Raw genomic sequence first — 24194 nt, 5'->3', positions numbered from 1 at the left:
ACTTACAACAAAAAGTATACCTAAAAATATAGGCTACTTGAACTAAAGTGTACTTCGTTTTTTTATAATTGTTTTGCAAGGTAAAACTGATAGAGATACTCCAGCGAGGAAATATATATTTGATTCTGTTACTATTAATCAGTGATCATCCTCGCACACCTGTAGGAAATAAGTGCGTCAGAAAAAAGACCACGGTCAGTAATCAGGAACAACCGAACAAACCCTGTTGTTCCTGATTCTGTTACTATTAAAATATTTGTTCAATGTTCTTTCATGTTGACTCATTTCACACAAGCTCTTCCATGTTACGTTTATTTTATAAAAACTTCAGGGGTTTACAAAAACACAGCTTCAGAAATCCCTAACCTCACACTTTATAAATATTGCAAATATGAACTCTGTCGTCTGTCTCACAGGGCAAATCTCAGTAAATCCCTCCTAACAAGGCTATAAATCCTGCCATATACGGTCATCTATGCAGTACCCTGTATAATCCCGAATTAAAACACATTTGTACCGTTATTGCAGCCCTACTGCTAAAGTAGTGCAACATTCCTCTCCAAATCAAATAACATGAAACCTGGGTGCATCATTCTTTAAACTATTCATATGATTGTTAATTGAAACAAATAATTCTCACTGCTGGACTCCAAAATTGAAGTAGATTACTAGCTCTCACTGTAAATATCTGATCTCGGACCCCGCCCTGTCACCCCATACTGCCCTCCTCTAATCGCTGTCATCATCGGACCAGCCAAAGTTCTCCATGGTAATGGCCATGTTCATTTTGCGTCCCTCGCGGATGCTGCACGACTTGGAGGAGTTCTTCTTAGCTTGCATGTTCACCTGCATTCCCGACTGGCGGACGAGGTTACCGCCGGGAACGTCCCCGTCCAGGTCGAACATGTCGCCGAACCCCAGCATGAGCTTCTGAAGGCTGGCCTTGCCCAGATCTCCATTACTGCAGGAGGATGAAATCTGGCAGCTGACCTCCGAGCTGTTGCTCTCTTCCATGTGAGCCTCATAGAAGGTCTCGGCGCTCAGAGTGGCCGCCAGGGGGGATATGTGTGAAAACATCTGCGGAACAACGTGAAGTTAAGCTCAATCAAGAATGACGTGAATATGTACTGTATATATAAGCCATAGCAACATTGCTCTATGTTCTGTAGAAGCTTATATAACAAATGTTCTTTCTATCTATGTTTTTTTGAATACAGCCTGGTGAGAATTACCGGAGTGCAGGATCTGGATCTTTCCATGAGTCTGTTCTCCCACTCGGTCAATCTCCTCTCTCTCTCCGCCAGCTCTTGCTCTTTACAGGTCAACTCTCTCTCCAACTGCTTCAGACGCTCCAGCGTTTCCTCGATCTCACACCTTACAGAGACAAATAAAACCAGTGTGGATAAAAAATCATTGACATGCAAAGAAACATTTTCAGTCCAACGAAGTTTAATCCACGCAAAAATATTTACCATATGCCTGGGTTCTAATGAAAGATGTTGACCCTTTAAAAAGAGTACATCATTTCTGGCAATTGTAATAATTCAACAAAAGTAAAAAGCTTTAGAAAGAATCACAATAAACATTCAGTCATTGCCTGCGGGTTCTCTCTGTGCCAGCAGGTGGCGGTGTTAAACAATACAACCCCCCACACAAAGACTTTCTCCAGCTATTTATAAACAGGTATGTGATGGAAGGCCAGCACGCTCCCCCTCCTCTGCCCCCGAAAGCCATATCAGCCCCTGCCAAAATCTCTCCACACACACTCTCAAAACTTCCCCGCTGCTGGAATTGATTTCTCTACCACTCTCGTGTCGAGCGTTTCCAGAATTTCTCACCCTCCCTCTCGCACTGCCTCGACTCGCTCTCTTTTTCCATTGCTCTCAGTTCATTTCTGGGATATCTGTCTTCATGCAGTCTAGGTCTGCTGAAGTGGAGCACTCATCGTGTTTGTTTCTTTCTTTCCAACGCTCTTTTGGCTCATATAACGTTTAACATTAAAGAGGGTTAAAACCTACTCATGCTTTTTATAGCAGTTGGGGCCCAAAGTTTAAAAACAGCTTGGACGACAAATACATTCCTTTATGCACTGTTTTGCATTATTATGATATTGTTTTCTTGCTTGTTTTAAGCAGTCGTTTGCAGATTTTAGTTTCTATGTCGTGAACCGTGTAAGTCATTTTTAAATGCTGCGTGGCATAGTAAGTACATGCATTACGTGTTTTGGTCCCATGTGGCCAAAATAAAAGTGTGATGGAAAACCCTGCAATGTTTCTGTTTTATTTTGATTCATTTGTTGTTCATTGAAATGTGAAGTCGAGCATTTCTCATCTCATTTCTGTACGTACCTCCACTCGGCTTTGTTATGTAAGAAAGAGTTGCACTGGTCTGGCAGTCTGCTGTCGTTTCTCATGGTCTCTAGCGTGCTCAGGATCTGTTTAAACTGCGGCCTTTCCTGCGGAAACCACAAACCGTCATTAAAGGGTTTTATTATGCTTCAAAATGACTAAACAACATTAACATAAAATACGAACAAACACCTAAATTTGCTGAATTACTTTGACATTCTCTGAAAAGGAGTTAGAATACCAGAATGCCCAGTTGGCTGGAAAAAATGACCTAACCTTTAGAAAGTCAGATGTGTGTTTTGTAATGTAAAACTTTTAACATTTCTGACTCAAGCGTAAGCCAGTTTTAAAGTGACAGTTCACCCAAAAAGAAAAATTCCGTCATTATTTATTCACACGTATGTCGTTTAAAATCTGTATATGACTATTTCTTACGCGGAACACAAGAGAAAATAGAAATGTTTGGTGGTTTTACGTTTGAACAATAGAAGTCTGGTTACCACGTTCTTCAAAATATCTTCTTTGGTGTTCTGCAGAAGAAAGAATGTCATGTAGGTTTTTTTGGGGTGAACTATCCCTTCAAGATGTTATTTGAATAGCAAAACTTTAAAAAGGATTTCTAGCGACGCCCGCTGAGCTTCGTATGAGCTCAGTGTTGGCTCTATCCCATCATGCACCTTGGGTTCCGGACCCCAGCATGTTCTCATCAGGTCTGCGAAGCTGGCGGGGCAGCTGCTGGGAATGGTCGGCCTCTGAAACACACGAGCAGCACGAACACCACACGCACATTAGAATCCATTACAAAAACTCCTTATAGAAGCCATTACATAAAACTCTCATTTTAGCACGAGTCCGGTTTAAGTTCCCAAAACAACTGCTGCTAAGTGCTCCTCTGGGCTCCGTGTACATCACATCACGAACGGCGAGCGTAAATCTCCGCGTCTGGCGTCATGACATGTCAGAAGCAGTATATTAGGATTCACGGAGGACTTTTACATGGGAATTGTTCACGCTCAAATTGAATTCTCACTCAATGACATGGAACTTCAGACATGGACGCTGAGCCCTAATGAATAAATTGTACACGGTATCAAATCTGACAAACACATGACGGCATGGAAACCGCTCTTTCCTTTTGGGAATTGAACATAAACGAAAATATCTTTTCATCCATCTTTTGACCTCTCCCATTGCTGCCTTGCCAACAATTTCTCTTATAAGTCGCTGGTCTCCCTGGCTGTCCAGGGCCGGGATGTTTATCTAAAAAGGTTTCCTGACCGCTCCCTACCCCACTAAAACCACTGTGGTCTAATCTGATGTTCACAGTCAAGTAACTCTCTGTAAAGTGAGCTTGTGCTCAATAAAACGTGCAGTGGTTCTCGCAGAGCAAAGCTTTTGGATCACCCGACTATAAATAACCTCTTAAAGCTAGCGATGGAATCCGTGATCACGCTGGCCACAGAAAGAACGAGAAAGCCGACTGTTGTGAAACCTGTAGAGGCTGTTCCAAAAGATGCTGCCTTCTAAGAAAACTTGGCCATGTGGTTTAGCGTAAATCTGATGGTTACATTAGGAGCAAAACGTTTGTTTAAGTTTCATCTGGGTCTCAGATATTTCTCCTGAGAAAAGATCTTACAAAATGTCTCCATTGATTTCGGATGAGACCTCACAAACTGAGTTCAGATTTGCCAAGTCTGCAATCAAAAGTCGATATTATTGACGATTTCGAAATTGACCCAAATCCAGATTATTTGACCTATCGGTGGTGTTGGGCAATAACTCGCTAAGGTGGCCAGTGAGGTTTAGGTCTGCGTAACTTCAATAGTAATGTATCCGCATAAACATTGTAAACATTCACGTGGTGGTTGGATGGTAATAGCATTCCACTCTTAAGAACAGTGAGGGATTGTGGGATGTACTTTACAGCACCTCGTTTTTTTCCACCACCAACCAGGCCACCTGCAATCCCTCAAAACCTTTAAACGGCACTTCTCTGGTGAGCATCTCCCACAAAACCTGCCAGACAAACCACAAATCAGACAACAAATACATGTCCAGCTAGACATACAAACATATATGGTATGAACGAAACTTGGAATGCGTTTGTATTAACAATCACTCGACCTTAACGTCTAATTTATAAGAATCATTTCGTTGGTTTATTCTTCATGGAATATTTCCAGAAACTGATCACATAAATATTCACATAGAAGTACTGACCACGCCGTATGAGTATGTGTCACAGGTTTCTGAGACGGGTAAACTCTGGATCACTTCTGGGGCCATCCAAGGGAAGGTGCCCACCAGGGACATATGTGTGGTGTGAGAAACCAACTTTGATGCCCCAAAATCACAGATCTGTAACAGACAAAACGTATGTTACACAATCACTGTCACATTTATCAGATGGCCACGATAAAAATAGTTCCTGAAAAAATAAAAGATAACTACCTTTAATACATTGTCTGCCGCTAACACAACTATTGGAGAAGCAGGAGAGGGTTGATAAAAGGTTTAGAAAGTGTTTGCCTTCGCTTACAATATTTTTTTGTGACATTAATCACATCACAGCTGGCAACTCACCGTTTCTTGACTTCAGGTCTCTATGAATGACTTTCAAAGGGGCTTCTGCATGTAAATAATGCATTCCTGCACAAAAACCAAAGCATTCAAACAGTGTTTCCTTAACTGCAGAAACTTTTATTAAAACTAACATAATTTAAAAAAAAAGTTTTACGAGGCTAATCATTTTTTAAAGTTGTGTTTCGCAAAAATTTTTACTGTTTCTTAATGAAGTTTAACATGCTGAATACGAAAAATAAATCACATATATATTTTTTAAATCAACGGTACTCACAAAAATACAAAAAAAATATTTTCACACATTTTTATCATTCCTTCCCTCCATCATTTATTTTCACTTCTTTACAAATGTCATTTATGAATAAATTGCATTGTTATACTCTTGTTCTCCACCCAGTCTTAAACTAAAAAATCCATAATAAATAAATTATGCAAACTAAAAGCTAAACAACATACATCATTTTCATTTTTATGTATGCGTTTACATTGTTTTTCAATCAAACTATATCTGTAGAGTTATGTTAATAACTATAAATCTGTCAACCTATGTAAAGTGCTATTTAAATATGTATCATACAGTATTTTTTAATCATATAATATATATATTTTTAGATCATATATTTGTAAACATTTTATTAACATTATTAATTCGTGTATATTTACAATACATAAGACACGAGCTATGAAATTAGCCAGAGTCAGATAAAGGAGTCCAAAATGTTTACATTTTGTAATTTTGTCATTCAGAAATGTTCATAAAAAATAACAGACCTTTAGCAATATCTACAGCCCAGGTCATCACCTGACCCATATCCATCTCCTCACTGTCAGGACTAGACAAATATTCATACAGCGATCCTCTGCTGGCATATTCTACAACACAGACACACACATTACATCAGCAGCATTTACTGCCGTCTACACTGAACATCAGAAAGGACTCATTATTGCTTGATGTGTAAATGTATGGATATTTATTTTAATTTACGCGGCTCGTTGGAATGCTTGATTCTGATTGGCCAGTCGCGACATTTGCATCACATTTCATGTCCAGTTTTTTTTCTTATGTGGCAAGTAGCCATGTAATAAGCGGGATAATGTAGCCCCTTCAGTGTGAAACAAGTGTGATGCCTGTACATTATCCCTTACATATTTGTCAATATAAACAATTTGAGACCAATGGAGAGGCAAAAAGCAATGGAGCAAATAAGACTTATTTCATCTCATGTTGAGATGTCAATCAAACCCATGATCATCTATCACACAAACAAGTCAAACATAACACTAGGGCTGTCAAACGATTAATCACAATTAATCGCTTCCAGAATAAACGTTTGTGTTTACATAATATATATCTGTGTACTGTGCATATTATTTTTGTATTTATAAACAAAAACACATTAATTGTATATAAATGTTTATAAAGTTTTACATTTTTCTTAAATGCGCTGTACAACGAATATGCATGCATGTGTGTTTTTATAAATATCAAATTTAATATGCACAGTACACAAACATATTTACATTTACATTTAGTCATTTAGCAGACGCTTTTATCCAAAGCGACTTACAAAGAGTTCAGGGAGCAATAAGCGATATGTCATACAGGTGAGAGAAAGAGAGAGGGTTAGTTTGTTTGATTTATTATGTAAACACAAACGTTTATTCTGGATGCGATCGTTTGACAACCCTAATGCATACGCACACAGAAGCAGACACAGACAGCAGGAATTAGTAGATGATATGCAGAAGGATTAGATTTATTAGACACATTTAGACTGTATGCTCTCTATACACCAGCTGAAACATGTGAGAAATCATTAGGCCACATAAATCTGCTCGTATACACATTTACATCCCTGGAGATAAATATCACAATAGTATGTTTGAAAAATTGCAAGACAGCTGTGCGTGTGTGTGCGTGTGCTCGTGTGTGTGCGCATGCCCTCCCGAACTGTATTCACCCTTCGATAACCCACAAAGCTATTTATAATCACAACACTACAGCGGTGATTCAGAGAGAAAACACAATGTGTTAATCTTCGATTGTCATTTTGAGTGCAGTCATTCCTTACACTTTCAAATAATTTGTTGTCTCTTGAACTGCTGCATAAATTCAATATCACACAACTGTGCTATTAAAGGCATATATACTGTATATGAACGTATGACTGTATGTGATAACTTGCATGTGAATCACAGCCATGATCGCAGACGATATATGATATACGCACACATTTTACAATGCTCTGTTATTTACTGCATTTACTTTTATTTTAATACACGGCTCCCTGGAACGCTTCATTCCGATTGGTCAGACACGACATTCAACCGCTTAAACTCCAATGAATACTTACAAATAAATCAAATATAAACTAAAACATGGTGCATGGTGTTTGAACATACTTTTCTTGCATAAGGTTTGCATTCGTTTCATTTAAGTATGTGGCATGGAGTCATGTTATGAGTGAAATAATGTACATCAAGCCTGTTGTTATCACAAGATAAACCTCTTCCGGGTGACACGACCCCCCGTCGCACACACGAGCATCCGCGTCGTGTTACCTGTGATGATGCCGTAGTTCGGTGCTTCCAGAATGGCGCCGTAAAACTGAATAATATTTTTGTGGCTCAGGACACTGAGAATCTCGGCCTGGATGGGGCGAAGGAAAAAAAAACTGCGGTCAAACACTCGGGCTCAAATTAGCGCTGCATCAATGTCATAAAACTATTTTTTCATTACAGTATGTCAAGGTCAAATATTGCAGAAGAAATGTGTGTGAAGAGGCAGCCATTAGCAGTATCGTGGGACATGCCCACTGGGATTCAATCCCAACGGCTAAAGCCAGGACAGCAGAGGAGCTCAACAGCACTGCTGAGTGCCGGTAAACAGTGGAAGAGAGTCTGGCAAAGATGCTGAGCACGCATCCGTCCTGACAGTAATGTTCAAGCCACATTAAGATGTTACATTTTACACTTACAGTATATCAAATTTGCTTAGACAAAGAAAAATCGAGAAATAGGGGGACGGGGGGAGCACGTGTAAAACTGGACTTGGCATTCGTGCCGTCTTGGCACTACGACTGCCTCGTGCCTTAATCCATAAACAAGTTTAATGCGTGAGCCAGAGGCAAGACAGGAAATGATGTCATAGCTGTTGAGTGTTGGGTCGCTTTGGTTCCCAAAACAAACACATTTAACTCAGAAACCTTAAAAACCCTTAAAGATGACGGTCAGGTAAGGTAAGAACACTGATTTTGTATTTATTTGCCCAATAACTGATTTTTGTTTATTTTGAACCAAATCAATGTACATATTGTAGCTTTAACGTGCATTTCCCCAGATTAATAGGTGCACATGTGAGCAAGTGCTATCAAATCTCTATCCAATCACACTTTATGCGTTGAAATCTTTAGCGTTTGTGAATATGACTGCACCTCTGCGTCGATCTTCAGCAGTTTTTTGACTGCAACTTCTTTGTCCTGTGAGATCCAAAGCGCCCGGTAAACGCTCCCAAAACTCCCGCCGCCGCAGTTCTCGTAGAAGCGGATGTCATCGAAATGGATTTGAACGAAGCTGCCGCTGAGGGACGACATCTCATACTGACAGACTGTGACAAACTAGAAAAAATATATATATTTGATTAAGAGCCAAGGTAAGTGGATCAATATATCGGACAAGCCATAGAATGAAGTGTTTACAAAATGTTTTCAACGAATAAAAAATATATATATTATTAAGTTTTAATTTACATTTCCAAAGTTTTGTTTTGTTAATACAAACCTCGTGTATAGGTGGGATTCACAGGGAAAGGTTTTCGTTATTAATTTGGTTTCTTTGCTCTGGAAGTAGGATATTCACTCCTGAAAAGCAGACACCCATTATACATACTGTGCATGCATATATACACGGATCATGTCCGTCTTTGTATAGGATTGTTGTACTGTATATTTATGTCTGTAGCACAAACACTGTTTGACAATTTCCATGCCGAACTGGACCTGTTTAAATCTTTAATCCTATGTGAAAAAAGATCGTTTACCCCAAAGCAAAAATGATGTCATCATTTTTTTCACACTTCGAAACCAGTGCATGGCAGTTTTTGTGCAACACAAAAGAAGATATTTTGAGAAATGTCTCAGTGGTTTTGTGTTCATACAATGGAAGTCAATGGGATCCAGTGTTGTTTGGTTACCAACGTTCTTCAAAATATCTTCTTTTGTGTTTTCATTTGGGGTGAACTAGCCCATTAAGGAATAATAATCAGCAAACACGACTACAAAAATGCTATACAGTCAATCAGAGACAGTGACTGTACGTGGGAAACCACAGCTTTGACTCTATACAATCAGAGCACGAGGAGCTGAGCTGTGTGAAATATCAACCCCACGTGTGTGATTTACAATGTGATCTTTTACCATGTTCCTATAACTCCAGAGCCACATGCCATGTCTTTGTATCTTCCTTCTGTTTACATTTCTACATCTGCGTGTGGATTCCTGTCACTCTTGTCTAGACTCTACTGAGGTCACAATTTAACAGGCATTGTGAGTTTAAAAGGATATAATAGGGCTGTCACGATTATTAAATAATCGTCTCATCGCGATTGCTTGACCTCATCATCGGTTTCAGATCATCGCAATTATTGCACATCTCTATAGAAGACACTAGGGGGAGCTGTAGTGCATCTGCATATTGCATATTTTAGTGTATGTATTGTAACTAAAGCATGATAATACTTGTAAAATGTACCACCACAACACAATCACTTAAAAAAAACTAAAGCATATACCATAAAAATAACCTGCAGTACAATTTAATATTATTTCAGTGTGGAAACAAGGCTACCAAAATTTCATTAACATACAAGTAAACTTTTATCGTAGTCTTGCAAGTGAGAAAAAAACAGACTAGAAGATTTTCTATGACTGATAGTATTTTAATGGTGGCTTCAATTCACTCCCGATCAATTTACTTCATTTACAAGTATTTGGCGGTTGTATTATTGACAGGTGAAAGCCTAAACCTTAAGTATGACGACCCAATTTTTTCCTATGTATTTCCAAGAAAAAGAACATAGCCTTTATATTCAGAACAATATGGTCATTTCAAAGCTGAATAAAAAATGTATGAGAATTAAAAGTCAAAGCTCTAAAACAGACAATTAATTGTCATAATCGCAATGATTTATTAGACAATTAATCGACAGCCAAATTGGGAGAACCCCTTTGGACTAAAAATAAGGGAGAGTTAAAATGAAACAAAAGATGAAAGTAAACTTCACCAGAAGCAAAATACCATAATTATTAGGAGGAAATCTATCATAACCTATAATAACATTAAACAGAAAACCTGAAAACACTAAAACTCACAGTGTACAGTATGTCTGGCAATTATTCCATGTACATCACCCAACGTCAAAGAAGCCAAACCTTGATCATGCTAGATCATTTCTAGGCATCCCAGGGCTTTAAAGTCTGAGCAATTGATTTGCACAGATTTGATATAATATAATATATATATATATATATATATATTAGGGGTGTAACGATACTTCGTATTACGATATTTCGCGATGCAAAAATGTTACGATGCGCATCGTAGAGAGATGGGGATATTTCACTAAATTGCATTTTAGTCAAAAGACTATGACTAAAACTAAATCAAAATTTGCTGTCAAAATTGACACTGATCTTAATTCTAATTTCAGTTAAGCCTTAAAATGTTAAAATTCTTTATTAAGTTGTATGTGCAACAAAATAAGTTACTGAAATTGTTAATATTTTGAAAATAAATATTCAGTTTCATTTTTGAATTTTGTTGAAAATATCGAGATATGTACCGAATCGTGAGCTGAGTGTATCGTTACACCCCTAATATATATATATATATACAGCATGTTATGCGTTTGATATAGTCTTTTTTAACTATCAGATGTAAAATAAGTCTGACTGCTCAAATAAACAACAGCACACTGACATAGGCCTATCACAGCATCACCACAGAACTTCTTTACCATCACATTAAGAAGGAACCACCTTTGCACAGATGTTGATGTTCAGAGAATTCATTCAAACTTTCAGACTTGCTATGATGTGTTCTTTTACTTTCAGTTCAGTGACCTGATGTTATGTTTTGTGGAAATGAGGTCTGGTTTCTTCTGCTTCTCTAGGACATGTCACCATTCCCTGAAATACATGACCTCAGAGCGGATTCCCCAGTTAAGAGTAACCAACCTGTGTATCCGCACAAGCACACAGTTCATTAAATAGCACTGGGTCTCTATAAACAACCCCACATATCATCGCTGTGGCCCGCGGACTGTGACGTCAGGGGCCAACGGGACACAAACCTGACACGACGTGTTCAATTCACTCTCATTCATACCAATGACTTCCATTGACAAAATGTCCAAAAAACATCCTATCAACATTATTATTATAATAATAACAACTCATCAAAATTATCATAAAAAAAAGTTTTTACAAAAAATAATGTTTGCGTCATCATTATAGAAAAAAAGGGGCCATAAGCAAAAACGTTCAACTTACAACATACATTTGCAGTATTATCACAACATAGACACCAACCTTATTGCACAAGTGTAACTTTATATGAATGCGTAATAAACAAATAAATAAATAAATATGCGCCATTATAATACGCAATTTGCTCTTGTCTATTCATAAGATGCAAAGCACAACACAATGGAAACAAGTATAACAATGATGTTACACTTTTCTGAAGTAATGTAAAAAGTAAAAAAATCCACTTGCATTCCACGTAATGACAAAACGGATTTAATATCAAGAACGCATTCACAACGCAATGCGTTTTCTTATTTAGAATCATGCGTTCTTACCTGTTAATCGTGTTTTCCGTTCGGTCCGGTGAAAACGGCCTCAACAATCCCAGTCATGAGATAAAATGCGGAGCCTCATTGTCTCGTGTTACTGAACTTCCATAAGAGGACACTCGCCTGGACCCGGCGCACAAATTACTAATCTTACTACGGTACAGGATTGTCTCATGAATATTAATTACGCCAAACTACCGTCCCGAAGCGTCCGTCACAACGACTGATTAATATTCATAACAGAACTCCTTTTGAACTTGCTGATTCGTCAGCTGTCTGGCGCTCAGCAGCCAACCCCTGCATTCCAGCCAATCAGGTAGACCAGGGGGAGTGACGCATAGGTAATCAATATTAATGACACTAGGTACCGTACTATTCCGTACCGCTGCGACACAGATAACTGTACCATAATTCTAGGGACAACAGCGCCTCCACACGGACAAAAACGCTTAAAATAATGCATAACATTTTGAAACAATTACGAAACATTTTTTATTTATCAAGAAATGTCAAATATAATCCTACGTGAAATCATACTGTCTGATACTGTGTTTTTTACTATACTAAAGTGTAGTAAATTGTGGTATATTACAATAATTAACAGACATACAACTGTATTCTTGTAATGTCACCTATAGTAAATTGGTAATACTGTAAATACTTTAATATTTAGTACAGTGAGATTCAAAAACAACGTGGTATCTACTACAGTTCACTATAGTAAATACCAAAGTGTACTACAGTATTTTTTGTCATGGGAAATATTAATAAACCTTTTAGGAGTAAAAAGGCAAATCAAACCAACATAAAGTGTTCAGCAATACATTTATTTCGATACTATGTACAATGTAGGCGTAGACATTTTCCTAAAAGAAAATAAGTGCCCTACACAGACAGCGTCTCACTTTTCCAAAAGGCAGGATGAGAACAAACGCAGGCCTTCCGCGGCCAGTTATGATAACTTCGCAAAATGGGTCCAAAAATATACAAATATAACTCAATATACAAAATGACATCAATAATGCTACAGGCTATGGCGAGAGGTAAGTTGCTAACACAAAAATAGTCCTTGAGCCGGAACACTGACATTAAGAACAGACGTAAAGTAACATACCAACGGACATCGAGGCCTTGGAGGTTTTTTTTTGTGATGAACGAATGATCAATGTGTCTCTGTACGCATGATATGTAGCTTGCGCTAAATTCTCATCTATAGGATTGTTCAGGTTTTGAAGGTTCATAGAAATGCACAGGCAGGTCTTGAACGTCGGGAGACACTGAACATGATGAAGGGCCTTACATTTACAAATATAAGAACACAAACCTTTCATTCGCGCGTTCGTCATCCAAACCAAACTGACCTTCGGATGTCACAGACGGCAACATGCAATTCACACGCACACATATGAGAATGCATCTCGTACACGTAGTTCAGTTGGCAGTGATTGCACATACAGACGTCATACAACTGCGCAGGCAGTTGACAGAAGTAAGGTTAAATGTTGTAAACTGGATATACTGTGGAAGAGGGAGAATAAGAGAGAGAGAGTGAGACAGAGAGAGAGAGAGAGAGAGAGAGAGAGAGAGAGAGAGCATTGGTCTCTAGCTCCGCCTTGGCTCCAGTTTGAAGGACAGCTGTGATAGTCTTCTCTGGTTGTCAATCACGCTCAACTGCCGCACGTAATTCCTCACTTCTTGTGGATTCTTACTAGCCGGAGACGCTTCGGCATCTGATGGAGGTCAAAACGGTGAAAATGACATATGTTAGATGGGATGTTGTTTAAAATCTGCAGTGTTAATGCAGTCTCTTGGATATAACAGACTGATGCGTAGTGGACTCACGGAAGGGTTGACTCCTGCAGTGCTTCGCCGCCCGGACTGTGTTAGCAATCAGTCTCTGCGGAGAGAACAAAATATCAACGCAATGTTCTCAGACAGTTTGTGTGGATCCGTGGTCACAGACCGTAGAAAAACACTCACCATCTTCTCAAAGTTCACCAGTCCATCAATGAAAGTCCTGTTGCCCTCATTAGTGAATGTCATGTCTGATAAGAGAACATGGCGTTTAGCTTTGCAATAGAACAAAGAACTATTTTAAATGTTTATAATGTCTTTTATTCCTATTTGGCTGTAACAACGAACGATTAAGAACATTCAGCATAGGCCACACCCGCACCTTTAATGAGGAGGGGCATAAACGGAATGATTGGCGGCTCCATTTTAGCCACAGTGAGGCGGTATGCACGGTGATTTCTGGATGGATCCTGGGAAAACAGAGAATAGATCATTAACAAACAATTGATGAATTAAAAATAAAATGATAAAAAGTGGCTAAATTTCAGAATATTCCTTTAAAAGGGTAAAAATTCTCACCAGTAAACTCTCAAACTCTGCGTAGAACTTCTTAAATTTACTGGGTAATTTCTAAAAGAAAGGAAGAAATAAACGTTACATTTCTTAAATGTTTTAATAAACATACTTCAACTTCCATATTTGTGTCCCCATCTGTGAAATCAAGACCAAAGTCGGATAATTTAATGATGATATTAGGAGCATCAATGTATCAAAGCCAAAAAAAAAGATTTGATACATCACCAATTTGTTATTTCTAATATGATAAATATACCGAAGGCTTTTATTGACATTACACTTTTATTATTTTGCACAACAAATACCAGAAGTTGGCGTCCTAAAAACAGATTTTAATTTTTGATATGGTCTTACTCAGTCGATGTTCTTTACATTATGTAGGATGATTTTATGTAGAAAACAGTAAATCACAAACATATGACGTGGCACTGACCTCCCATGTTTGGCCGAGCCGGCTGACAGCAAGGTTGCACATGCCCATGATAATGGCGAAGAAAGAGTTGAGATTCTTAAACTCCCGACAGCTGAGGAAACAAATACGCAACGCACAAATACATGATGTCTTTAGTAATGCAGCGCTCGAGTCAATAATTCACATCGAGCCATATTCATCATGTTGAGATCGTGCGGTGGAGAGCTCACTGGGCGGCGATCTTGATGAACTTCTTGAGCAGCTGAACGCGTTTGCTGAGCGTTGCACACAGACAGACCTCCGTCACCACCCACAACTGAACCTGATTGAAGCGCTTCAGAAACAGCTCCAGATTGGCCGTGGAGCGCCGGTATGCTTGACGGCTGAACGTGTGATACACCAGCTCGTACTGCGAACACACACACACACGATCGATGCACAACGTGGTTTTCAAACCTTATTTGTGTGTATCAGCGTGCCGGCAGGAATATTTACCTCATGCACGCAGCTGAAAAGCTCCCAGTCGTACTGAGTCATCTGGAAGGCCAGATCTTTAGAACTCATCAGCTCAAAACTGGACATAGACCCTGTGGACGGACCCTCTTGCTCTGGAAGAGGATTCTACCCACGGTAGCAAAATGACAAACCTTGTTTATTTTTAACAACAACAAAGAAAGTTATAGATAACAGCTTTAAGTGTCATGGTTCTTTTGATCTCACCAGTAAATCGAGCTGTTCTCTGGAGCAGACAAACAATCGTCCATTCACTCCCAGCGACTGGAACACTGACACATCATTGGGCTTTAAAATCTGCTTTTCTGTACGCAAAGTTAGTCACATCAGAAATCACGGCCTGTACGCTTCCCTTTCCAACCGCAAAAATGTTCTAACCGATTTAATCCACTTTATTTATGAAACTTAATATTTAGACTACAAAAACATAAGATCACAGATGAGATCTCCTTAAAATCTCAGTTATTTTTCCTAGACATCCATGAGATTAAATGGAGAGCAAGTGCGCATCCCAGATATTTCTTCAGAGAAAAAGAACCAGAAGAGGTCTCAACAATGTCTCAAATCTTCGTATGAACTCAAACATTTCTCATCAAATTTACCCCAAACCAGATTATTTCACCTCTACAATCTGCATTCATTTTAAACCTCCATACTCTCCATGGATTTTAACAATTGTCTCATTTAAATTTTCTCATTTTATTTCTCCAATGCAATATTATAGAAAAACATATAAGACTACACTGAGAATCTTTTGCGCTATAAAAGAACATCCTCTGGGAGAATTTACATGTATGCTGGTTCACATCGAAGGCTTTTTAAATGGTTCAAACTGATCCGTAGAGGAGTTTTAAATGACAGAAATAGATCCGCTTTTTAACAAAATGTTGCTAGAGCAACAAAACAGAGAAAAAATGTCAAAGTTTGTTTGTGTGGTACTTCCAAGGGCAACTAATATTTCATCCGTGTCGAATCAGCGTCTGCTTTCATACGTGTGTCGGGATGTGTGCAGATCACCTCCAGATGCGCTGAGGTTTATTAAGAGCAGCTCTTCAGTGGATCCCAGTTTATCCGTCACCGCGGAGATGACCTCTCTCCCCGTGCCCAGCACAGGAACGCGGATGGTGGTGTACGTGTGGTCATTGCAGTAAACCTTTAAGAGTACTACACACATAAAAAAGATCAAGAATGAATTCTATTATCATAATGAGAATATATCTGTACATTTACAATTCAAATTTGAGAAAAAATTAAGGAATGTTTTATATTCCCTACAAAACTCCTCAAGACAGTTCCTACATTTTTTCTCAAGATTGATTTACAAAGCATTTCTTATGAAAATAATGAAGATGTACTTATTCGAGAAATTCTTAATAAGGAACATCCTATAATTTATCTTAAGAACAATCTAATATTTTGTCTTAAGAATAGTTTTGTGAATAGGGTCCCTGGTTCCAAGATACGGTTCAGTTGATATTGTAAATATAAGTCTATGACATTTTACACTAATTCTGTCAGGCACAGGTGAATAGTATATATTTGATTGTATGTAGCGCAGAATATAATTGCTCTTTATGACCCTACATGTTCAATTAAAACATTCATATATGAGGAAAAAAGTATAAAAGGGAGAAAACATGTCATCATTTATTTATCCTCATGTCATTTAAAACCTGTACAGGTTTCTTCAGTGGAACACAACAGAAGATATTTTGAGAAATGTCTCAGTTAGGGCTGTCATGGTTATGAAATTTAGCTGATGATAAATTGGCTTTGACATTTAATTCTCATACATTTTTTATTCGGCTTTGAAACGACCATATTGTTTTTTTTTTCAAGGAAATACATCGGGATATCATATCATATCATATCATCATGATACATTTAAGGTACAACTGCCAAATACTTATAAATTGAGTTAGATCAGGAGTGAAATGAAGCCACCATTAAAAAGCTATCCGTCATAGAAAAGCTTCTAGTCTGTTTTTTTACTTGCAAGACTACAATAATTATTTTTACTTCTATGTTAATGAAATTTGGTAGGCTGGTTTTCACACTGAGATAATATAATGTAAATTAATATTAAAATAATATTAAATTGTACTGCAGGTTATTTCTATGGTATATGCTTTAAAGCTTTTTTTAAGTGATGGTGTTGTGTTGGTACATTTTACCAGTATTATCATACTTAAGTTACAATAGATATATTAAATATGCAATATGCAGGCACTACAGCTCCCCCTAGTGTCTTCTATAGAGATGTGCAATAATTGCGATGATCTGAAACCATCACGATGAGACGATTATTTAATATTTAAAGTCTCAGTGGTTTTGTGTCTATACAATGGAAGTCAATAATGGCCAATGCGGTTTAATTACCAACATTTTTCAAAATATCGTCTATTGTTTTCTGCAGAGGACAGAAAGTCACACAGGTTTGACATGACGCAAGGGTGAGTAAATGGTGAAACAATTTTAATTTGGGGGAAAAATGTGCATTTAAATGAAGTATTATTTCCCCCAAAAATGGATTTATTTTAACATGCAGGAAATGCCTTTTAATTACATAACATGCAGTACTTATGTGTTGGAATAAAGACGTCACATTTGGTCACTACTGTACATACACATACTCACTGTCATCAAAGCTCCTGATTGGTTGCTTTTTCGCAAGCCTCTCTTCCCCAGAGCTGAACTGTCTCAGGAGAACTTTATGCTGAGAGATCACAGAGAAAAACATTCATAAATGTCAAGTCAAACAATAAAAAAACACATATACAAATAATGTATGTATCTGTGGTTACTAAACAGAAATGTTCACTGCTAGGAAGCAGAGCTCAGTTACCTTTTTTTGAGAAGTTCTTGCATCATCTGGACTGAGAGAGAAGAGACAACATTATAGATGGTTTCAAAGCTACAGCATAAACAACGTTACGGCTGTTTTGAATTTAGACTGCGATACCAAGCTCAACCGCTAGAGGTCAATGTACCATACGGTTTATTTAAATGCATCAAAACTACAGGACCTATTCTACAAATTGTTTATTTAATAAAATAAAACATACAACAAAATTCAACAAATAGTTTATTTAATACAATTATTATGCAATAAAATAATAATATAAATTAATATGAACATAAATAAAAAAAGTTATATTAGACCGGAAGTTAACTGCCGTCCAGGCACACGCGTCCGATGAAACCGTCGATATCATTCTGAAGACAGGGACTTTTATTTTGGGGTGAACTGTTCATTTAGAACAAAAAACACTTACTACTGCTTAACAATCTTCTCCAGCTCGGGCAAAAGCTCCTTCAGCGGACGCAAAACTCTTGAATCGTTCGATACGAAACCGTGCAGCTCCTGTAAACAAAAACAAACCAATCTATTGAATCTGCCATGTCAGAGCAGACAGGTGGTGAGCGACAGCACGCCAGCGTGTGTGTGTTCTAACCTCCAGAAAGCCGACCATTGTGTCGTCCTCCAGCAGATGGTGGCCCTGCAGGGCAGCCCAGCGAAGAGCCAGACTGAGCACCCGTCTCTTACTGGCCACGGCGTAGTCTAGCCGCTCCTGCTCGGAGCCCTGAGAAGCCTGAGAGTGATAGGTACACATGGGCTAAGGAAGAAGAAAATACAACTGAGCGGTTCTGAGGGAACAAACACAGAGACACGGACAAATTGATGGATTGATTCTGCTAGCAGGATATTGAGCCAGGAGGGCAGGACACAGCTGGCTGTTGGGCATGAAGACACAGTGCATGAGCACAAAGTCATCCAGAGCCGGATCTGAGGGAATAAAAAACATTTATTGAAAGAATGATTGAAGTCTGAATTAGACTGAATTGAATCATTCAAAAAATTATAATTTAGAACGAACGGAATTTTCCATCAAAACATGAACATTCTTTCCTCATTTATTTACGCTCATGTCATCCCAAACCTGTGTGACTTTCTTTCTTCTGCAGAACACAATAGAAGATATTTTGAAGAACGTTGGTAACCAAACAACATTGGACTCTATTGACTTCCATTGTATGGACAAAACCACTGAGACATTTCTCAAAATATATGTTTTTGTGTTCCACGGTGATATACAGGTTTTGAATGACACGAGGGTGAATAAACGACAACAGACGTTTTATTTTTGGGCGAGCTATCCCTTGAAAAAGACTTGAAATAGAATACCCGGTTCAGAGAAGTGAATGTCCAGTCGCATGGTCTCCAGAAGATGCTCCAGAATCTTCTCTGGAGTGCCAGACATCACAGTGTACCTGCCCCAGACACACAGACACAAAAATGTTTGTATTTTCACAGTCTGATGAAAGTATATTTAACTTGAGTAATAAAGAAATGTAAGAATAAACGGAAATAAAATGCTTCTATACTTGAAGTGGACAGGTATGTTTCCATGGCTGGAGGGCCGAAGACTCTTTTGCAACACTAGAACATCCTGGTCATGCTCCTTCAGACGCACTGTGTTTGCTTCAACATCCTACGCACACACAAATATAAACATTGTTTAATATTTTACATTATATACACACACAAAACAAATTATGAGCAATTTGGAAATATCATGTTAAATTCCACCACGTGGGGAAGTTCACGGATTCTATTGAAATTCAAACATTCTTCTTCATTGGTGTCAGTATGTTTCAGTTCTATCTGTGCCAGAGGTGAGATGTGTTTTATGTGTTTGTACCCTCAGTATTCGGTTGAAGTCCTCTTTGTCCACTCTCAGAAAGTGGCAGTTGTCCTCCCTCAGGACGATGGAGGCAGCGCGGGGGGCGTCGTTGACCAGGGCCAGTTTGCCAAAATCATCTCCTTCATGTAATGTACACACCACACCCTACACACACACAGTCAGAGTCAGTCTGACAAACCTAAAAATTATGATTATTTATTTATAGATATTTTTTAATAGAAACACCACAGACAACTGACTCATTATTGCTGTCAATGTTAATGCTTCGCGGGGCTTATTGCTTTTATAAAACGGTTATTTCATATGCGTAGCAAGGTTTCATAAAATGATATTCAGGCTAAAATAAAGTAAATAAAATGATATTCAGGCTATGTAATGCGGTCAGCCGTAATAAATCGGGGTATTTTATAACGGCTTAGAACTCGGCTCAGCCAATCAGAATCAAGGACCAGAACAGACCGTTTTATAATATTGTTTTTATTGTAAAAAAATAACGTATTGTAATTAAAATGACATTATATTTTTCTATTATTCCTATTATTATTTTATGATTTTCCTATTTATTTTATATACTTTCTTGCAAGCTGGAATTGCATGTGGATAGTTGACAAATAAATGTTTAAAAAGCAAAAATTTTGAAAAAACTATTATAAGAGAGATTTATCTTTGTCGTTATTTTATATTATAAAAATAAATATTATTAATATTAATTAATACATTATAATGTTTTATATTTTTATATTGTATATTATTAGTATTATATTATATTATATTATATTATTATATTACCGTTTGTTTTCTAAATTTCTGCTATGTCACAACAATAGGATATATTTGTCAACTACCCATGTTCAGTTTTGTATGGCAGCAGGAGAAAATGATGGTCTGATAACAACGATGAATGAATATTACAATCCTATAAACAACTTTTACAGTTAGTAGTGCTGACATACATATTATGGAAAATCTCTGAAGTATTTTCTGTAAAACTGCTTAAAAAGTATATAAAATTGTGGAAAGCTTTTTTGATTACTGTAATATTATTTGAACAAGGCACAAACGTAGGAATGTCATTGCATAAAATAACAAACCAATCAAACCAAATGTAATAGATGTATGATGATGTCAGTTGCCCTTATGTTCACACTGGTCCTAACAATAGTAATTACCGTTTTATTTGAACAGTATCTATGCTGTTTTACAGTATATTTTAGAGCTTAGTCAAATCAAAAGTTCTTCACAACAAATACCCCATGGTTTAATATTTTGTAATCTAATACAATGACATTAAAACATTTTAGTGTGATGTAAGCGTCCAAAATAGTCACTGTAAATCACAGAAATATAAGTGAATGCAAGTGTCTCATAAAAGCTCATGAACGTCACCTTGCCGTATATAACAACATTAACAGATCCCTTCTGGATAATGTACCATGACGTGCCTTCCTCCCCCTGATTAAACACTGAAAAACACAAAGCAAACACAGAAAATAAGGTTATGTATCCAAAAATGTAAAAACATTATTCCAACCATTTATCAATGAATACACACTGTTGCACTATAACTAAAGCCTTTGATGGTGGTACACTACTAATTCTTTAGGCTAGGATTTGTCCCTTTCTATATCCATGTATCTTTCCACAACATAATTCTCTAATATGTCTATATCTGTCAATTTTATCATGAGTTTACAGTGATATTCAAACTTACATACAGTGCCTGCTTTGGCATGTGACTCGAAGATAAGGACACCAGCGAGCTCTCTCTTCACCTGCAGGGGGCAGCACAACCACAGCACGTTAGCATATATTACTGCACATTTCAGACATAATCAGATGAATTTAAATGAATTCATTACACTACTGATCGAAAGTTTAGAGTTGATCATTATTTATTTTTATGCATTATTTTTTTAAAGATCATGAAAAGCATTTCAGTCGAGTAACCCTAAACCTTTACGTGTTAGAAGATGTATATTCACAATTATAAGCAGAAGTTAAACTTACAGTGTTGGAGAGATAAGAGAGCGCTTTGATATGCAGCAGTTCATCATATATGATCTCCAGATCTTCAGCGGTTCTTTGACCTGGCCTGAAGAGAGAAGCGAAAGAAAGAGGCATATTAAACACAAGATAAACACTCTGTACAGTCTCAAACATGTCTTTGCTAATGGAACAGTAGAGTAGAAATACTGCCGGGTCACTCACGGTTTCCTGAGGATCATCCGCATGTGTGCATCAGGGCCGATCTGAGAGACGAAGAGGAGGGTCTCCTGCAGTTCCTCCTCAGCTTCACGCTTCTCGTCGTCGCTAGGCAACACGCCATCCTCCTCCTCATCATCGAGGAAGCGATAAAAGAGGTACTTATCCTGAAAGTTCAGCTCATGGTCGACTGTTCACAGGAAAGTAATGACGGACGAGAGAGTAAAACGATTGCTTTGGTGTAGTGAAATGAAGACTTTATGATGTTTGAAGAGGTGGAGGTGCGTACCGTGGTTTAAGACTCCTTCCTCCAGAAATACCTGCCACATTCCCACAGCATGACCTCGACTGTGAACACACGAGCTCTGCTGAAGCAGCCAGTCCACCAGCTCAGTGCCGACACAACACTGCCTGTAAAGTCACACACGTCATGCAATTGTCCTGTACTGTACACTGTCACTGTTGAGAGCCAGGACACGTTCCCCTGAGTGGTCAAACACGCAGTTATTTGCTGAAATTACAAGCAGCTGAACTCGACGGTGATCCTTACGACTTCCCTATGACTTACAAAGGAATCAAGTGTTCCTGGACCAGTGTTGGGTGTAACTAGTAAGTTAAGTAACTAAGTAATTAGTTACTTTAATTTAATTACTTTTCCCTTGAAAAAGTAAAGTAAGTGATTACTCTTGTTTTTTTCTGTAATTTAATTACAGTTACTTCTGATGTAATTAAACTAAATACTTTGTGTAATATATGTGTGTGCAATAGTGGAATTGACATCAAAATTCAAAGTCAAACTTTAAAATCTGTGCTTTAATGTATCATTCTCACATTTGTAATACTTTGGTCAGTTAATAAGAGTACTTTATGTAGTTTAATATTATTTATTTGAATGAATTAAAAGAGCCCTTTCATGTCCATCCTTAAATCACTTAACTAATCAAGGTTGATACAGGATATAGAAAGTCATTAGTAATAAGTAACTAAATACTTTTTGGAGAGAGTCATTTGTACAGTAATCTAATTACACTATTGAATATGTAATTAGTAACTAGTAATTAATTACTTTTTCAGAGTAACTTACCCAACACTGTCCTGGACACTGAAATGTTTGGGTGATTATTATGGCTTTTTCACGCCGTTTAACGCCTCGTGACTAAACAAAGGGCGCCAATGTGAGTGTGCACACCGACGCGCAAAACGGCAGGCGTAAAAGCATCTTTTTTTTTTTAAACGCCTCGGGCTTGTTTTTTTGGTTTGACGTGCCGCATTAAAAAAACTGCCCGACCAGTGAGATTGGCGCTTTTGTTCACGTGCCTGGAGCTGCTGAAGTTACAGTAAAACACGACTTGGTGGCGCTCAAGCTCACATTGACCAAGAGGAAGCAAGATCAATTTTTTCTGTGTGACAAGCGAGTGTCGGAAGCATAAAGTTGCGCAGCGCCACCTTGTCTACCGGGGTATTTCTGCTTTTCATTACGCGCCATCTATGTCAGGGGGTGAATTTGCACGTTCACCCGGCTCATCGCCAGTTAAAATCGTTTGGGTATGAACGACGAAAAACGCCGCCGTTAAGCGCGTGCGATTATCGCCCCGGTGTGGACACGCCTTTAGACTTTACATTTATATCAGCGCATATTCAAGGCAGTTCAACTAATTCTACTGTAAGCTATACATACTTTGTACATAATTGTCATTTGATCACAATAATGAACAAAAATGAAATGAATCAATCAAGAATGAAAAAATACACGATACTTGATGTTCTTTAAGCAGAAATTAATTTCTTATTTCCTTCTTCGATTTGTATGTGTACTATAATTCATATGAATTAAATTAACACAGGAAACACACCTGTAGGTTTTCAGATGATATTTTCTGTCTCTGATCATGTGAGGAGCTCTGGCCAGTATAGCATTACGTAAGACTTTCTCTGCCCTCAGGATCTTTTCTGATGGGACCTAAAGAAAAATCCAAGAGAGACACACAAACACTCATACACTGAAAAGCACACTTTTGTGTGATACACACACCTACGCTCAATTCGCTGGTTTAATAACATTAAAGGGCTTCTGTCAGCAGATTGTGTTTGAAATTCAATGAATACATTACGCACCATCAGCCTAACACTGTGTGAACAGGTTGAAGATAAAAAAATCAAATTACCATCCAAACAAACACAATGTTCTCAGGAAAACATGTATT

General features: G+C 37.9%; 2 protein-coding genes across 3 annotated transcripts in view; both read right to left on the bottom strand.

Annotated features, from left to right (window-relative positions):
- Positions 1-281: 281 nt before the first annotated feature.
- Positions 282-12120, bottom strand: LOC130556509 (mitogen-activated protein kinase kinase kinase 20). Its single transcript, XM_057337588.1, has 13 exons — positions 11794-12120; positions 8715-8794; positions 8369-8551; positions 7497-7584; positions 5703-5804; positions 4932-4997; positions 4800-4828; positions 4569-4706; positions 4278-4364; positions 3026-3100; positions 2349-2455; positions 1233-1374; positions 282-1077 (listed from the first exon to the last, which is right to left on the bottom strand). Exons 3-13 carry the CDS (start codon positions 8525-8527, stop codon positions 730-732), a joined length of 1341 nt encoding a protein of 446 aa, XP_057193571.1. The 5' UTR covers positions 8528-8551; positions 8715-8794; positions 11794-12120; the 3' UTR covers positions 282-729.
- A 475-nt stretch (positions 12121-12595) lies between these two features.
- The window catches only part of rapgef4b (Rap guanine nucleotide exchange factor 4b), a 27651-nt gene continuing 16052 nt past the window's right edge, over positions 12596-24194 (bottom strand). For both annotated transcript variants that reach the window (XM_057337575.1, XM_057337576.1), the window contains 24 exons: positions 23844-23950; positions 22280-22401; positions 21997-22180; positions 21796-21880; positions 21500-21560; positions 21175-21251; positions 19786-19932; positions 19469-19575; positions 19269-19354; positions 18791-18869; positions 18538-18688; positions 18358-18446; positions 17928-17958; positions 17720-17798; positions 16100-16246; positions 15290-15387; positions 15065-15190; positions 14800-14978; positions 14591-14681; positions 14161-14211; positions 13964-14051; positions 13768-13832; positions 13630-13684; positions 12596-13517 (listed from right to left, as the gene is read on the bottom strand). In XM_057337575.1, coding sequence (XP_057193558.1) covers positions 13390-13517; positions 13630-13684; positions 13768-13832; positions 13964-14051; positions 14161-14211; positions 14591-14681; positions 14800-14978; positions 15065-15190; positions 15290-15387; positions 16100-16246; positions 17720-17798; positions 17928-17958; positions 18358-18446; positions 18538-18688; positions 18791-18869; positions 19269-19354; positions 19469-19575; positions 19786-19932; positions 21175-21251; positions 21500-21560; positions 21796-21880; positions 21997-22180; positions 22280-22401; positions 23844-23950 — 2433 coding nt within the window. In that variant the 3' untranslated portion in view covers positions 12596-13389. The remainder of the gene's footprint in view (positions 13518-13629; positions 13685-13767; positions 13833-13963; positions 14052-14160; positions 14212-14590; positions 14682-14799; positions 14979-15064; positions 15191-15289; positions 15388-16099; positions 16247-17719; positions 17799-17927; positions 17959-18357; positions 18447-18537; positions 18689-18790; positions 18870-19268; positions 19355-19468; positions 19576-19785; positions 19933-21174; positions 21252-21499; positions 21561-21795; positions 21881-21996; positions 22181-22279; positions 22402-23843; positions 23951-24194) is intronic.

The sequence above is a fragment of the Triplophysa rosa genome, linkage group LG7, assembly GCF_024868665.1.
Source record: "Triplophysa rosa linkage group LG7, Trosa_1v2, whole genome shotgun sequence".
Taxonomy (NCBI): domain Eukaryota; kingdom Metazoa; phylum Chordata; class Actinopteri; order Cypriniformes; family Nemacheilidae; genus Triplophysa; species Triplophysa rosa.
The sequence above is the reverse complement of the archived record's forward strand: the minus strand, read 5'-3'. Positions and strand labels throughout refer to the sequence as shown.

Coding starts and splice junctions, on each gene's coding strand:
- LOC130556509 (XM_057337588.1), bottom strand. CDS start 8,527: ATGTCGTCCCTCAGCGGCAGCTTCGTTCAAATCCATTTCGATGACATC. Junction 4,829..4,931: donor AGACCTGAAGTCAAGAAACG/GTGAGTTGCCAG, acceptor CTTCTCCAATAG/TTGTGTTAGCGGCAGACAAT. Junction 1,375..2,348: donor CATAACAAAGCCGAGTGGAG/GTACGTACAGAA, acceptor TGTCTCTGTAAG/GTGTGAGATCGAGGAAACGC.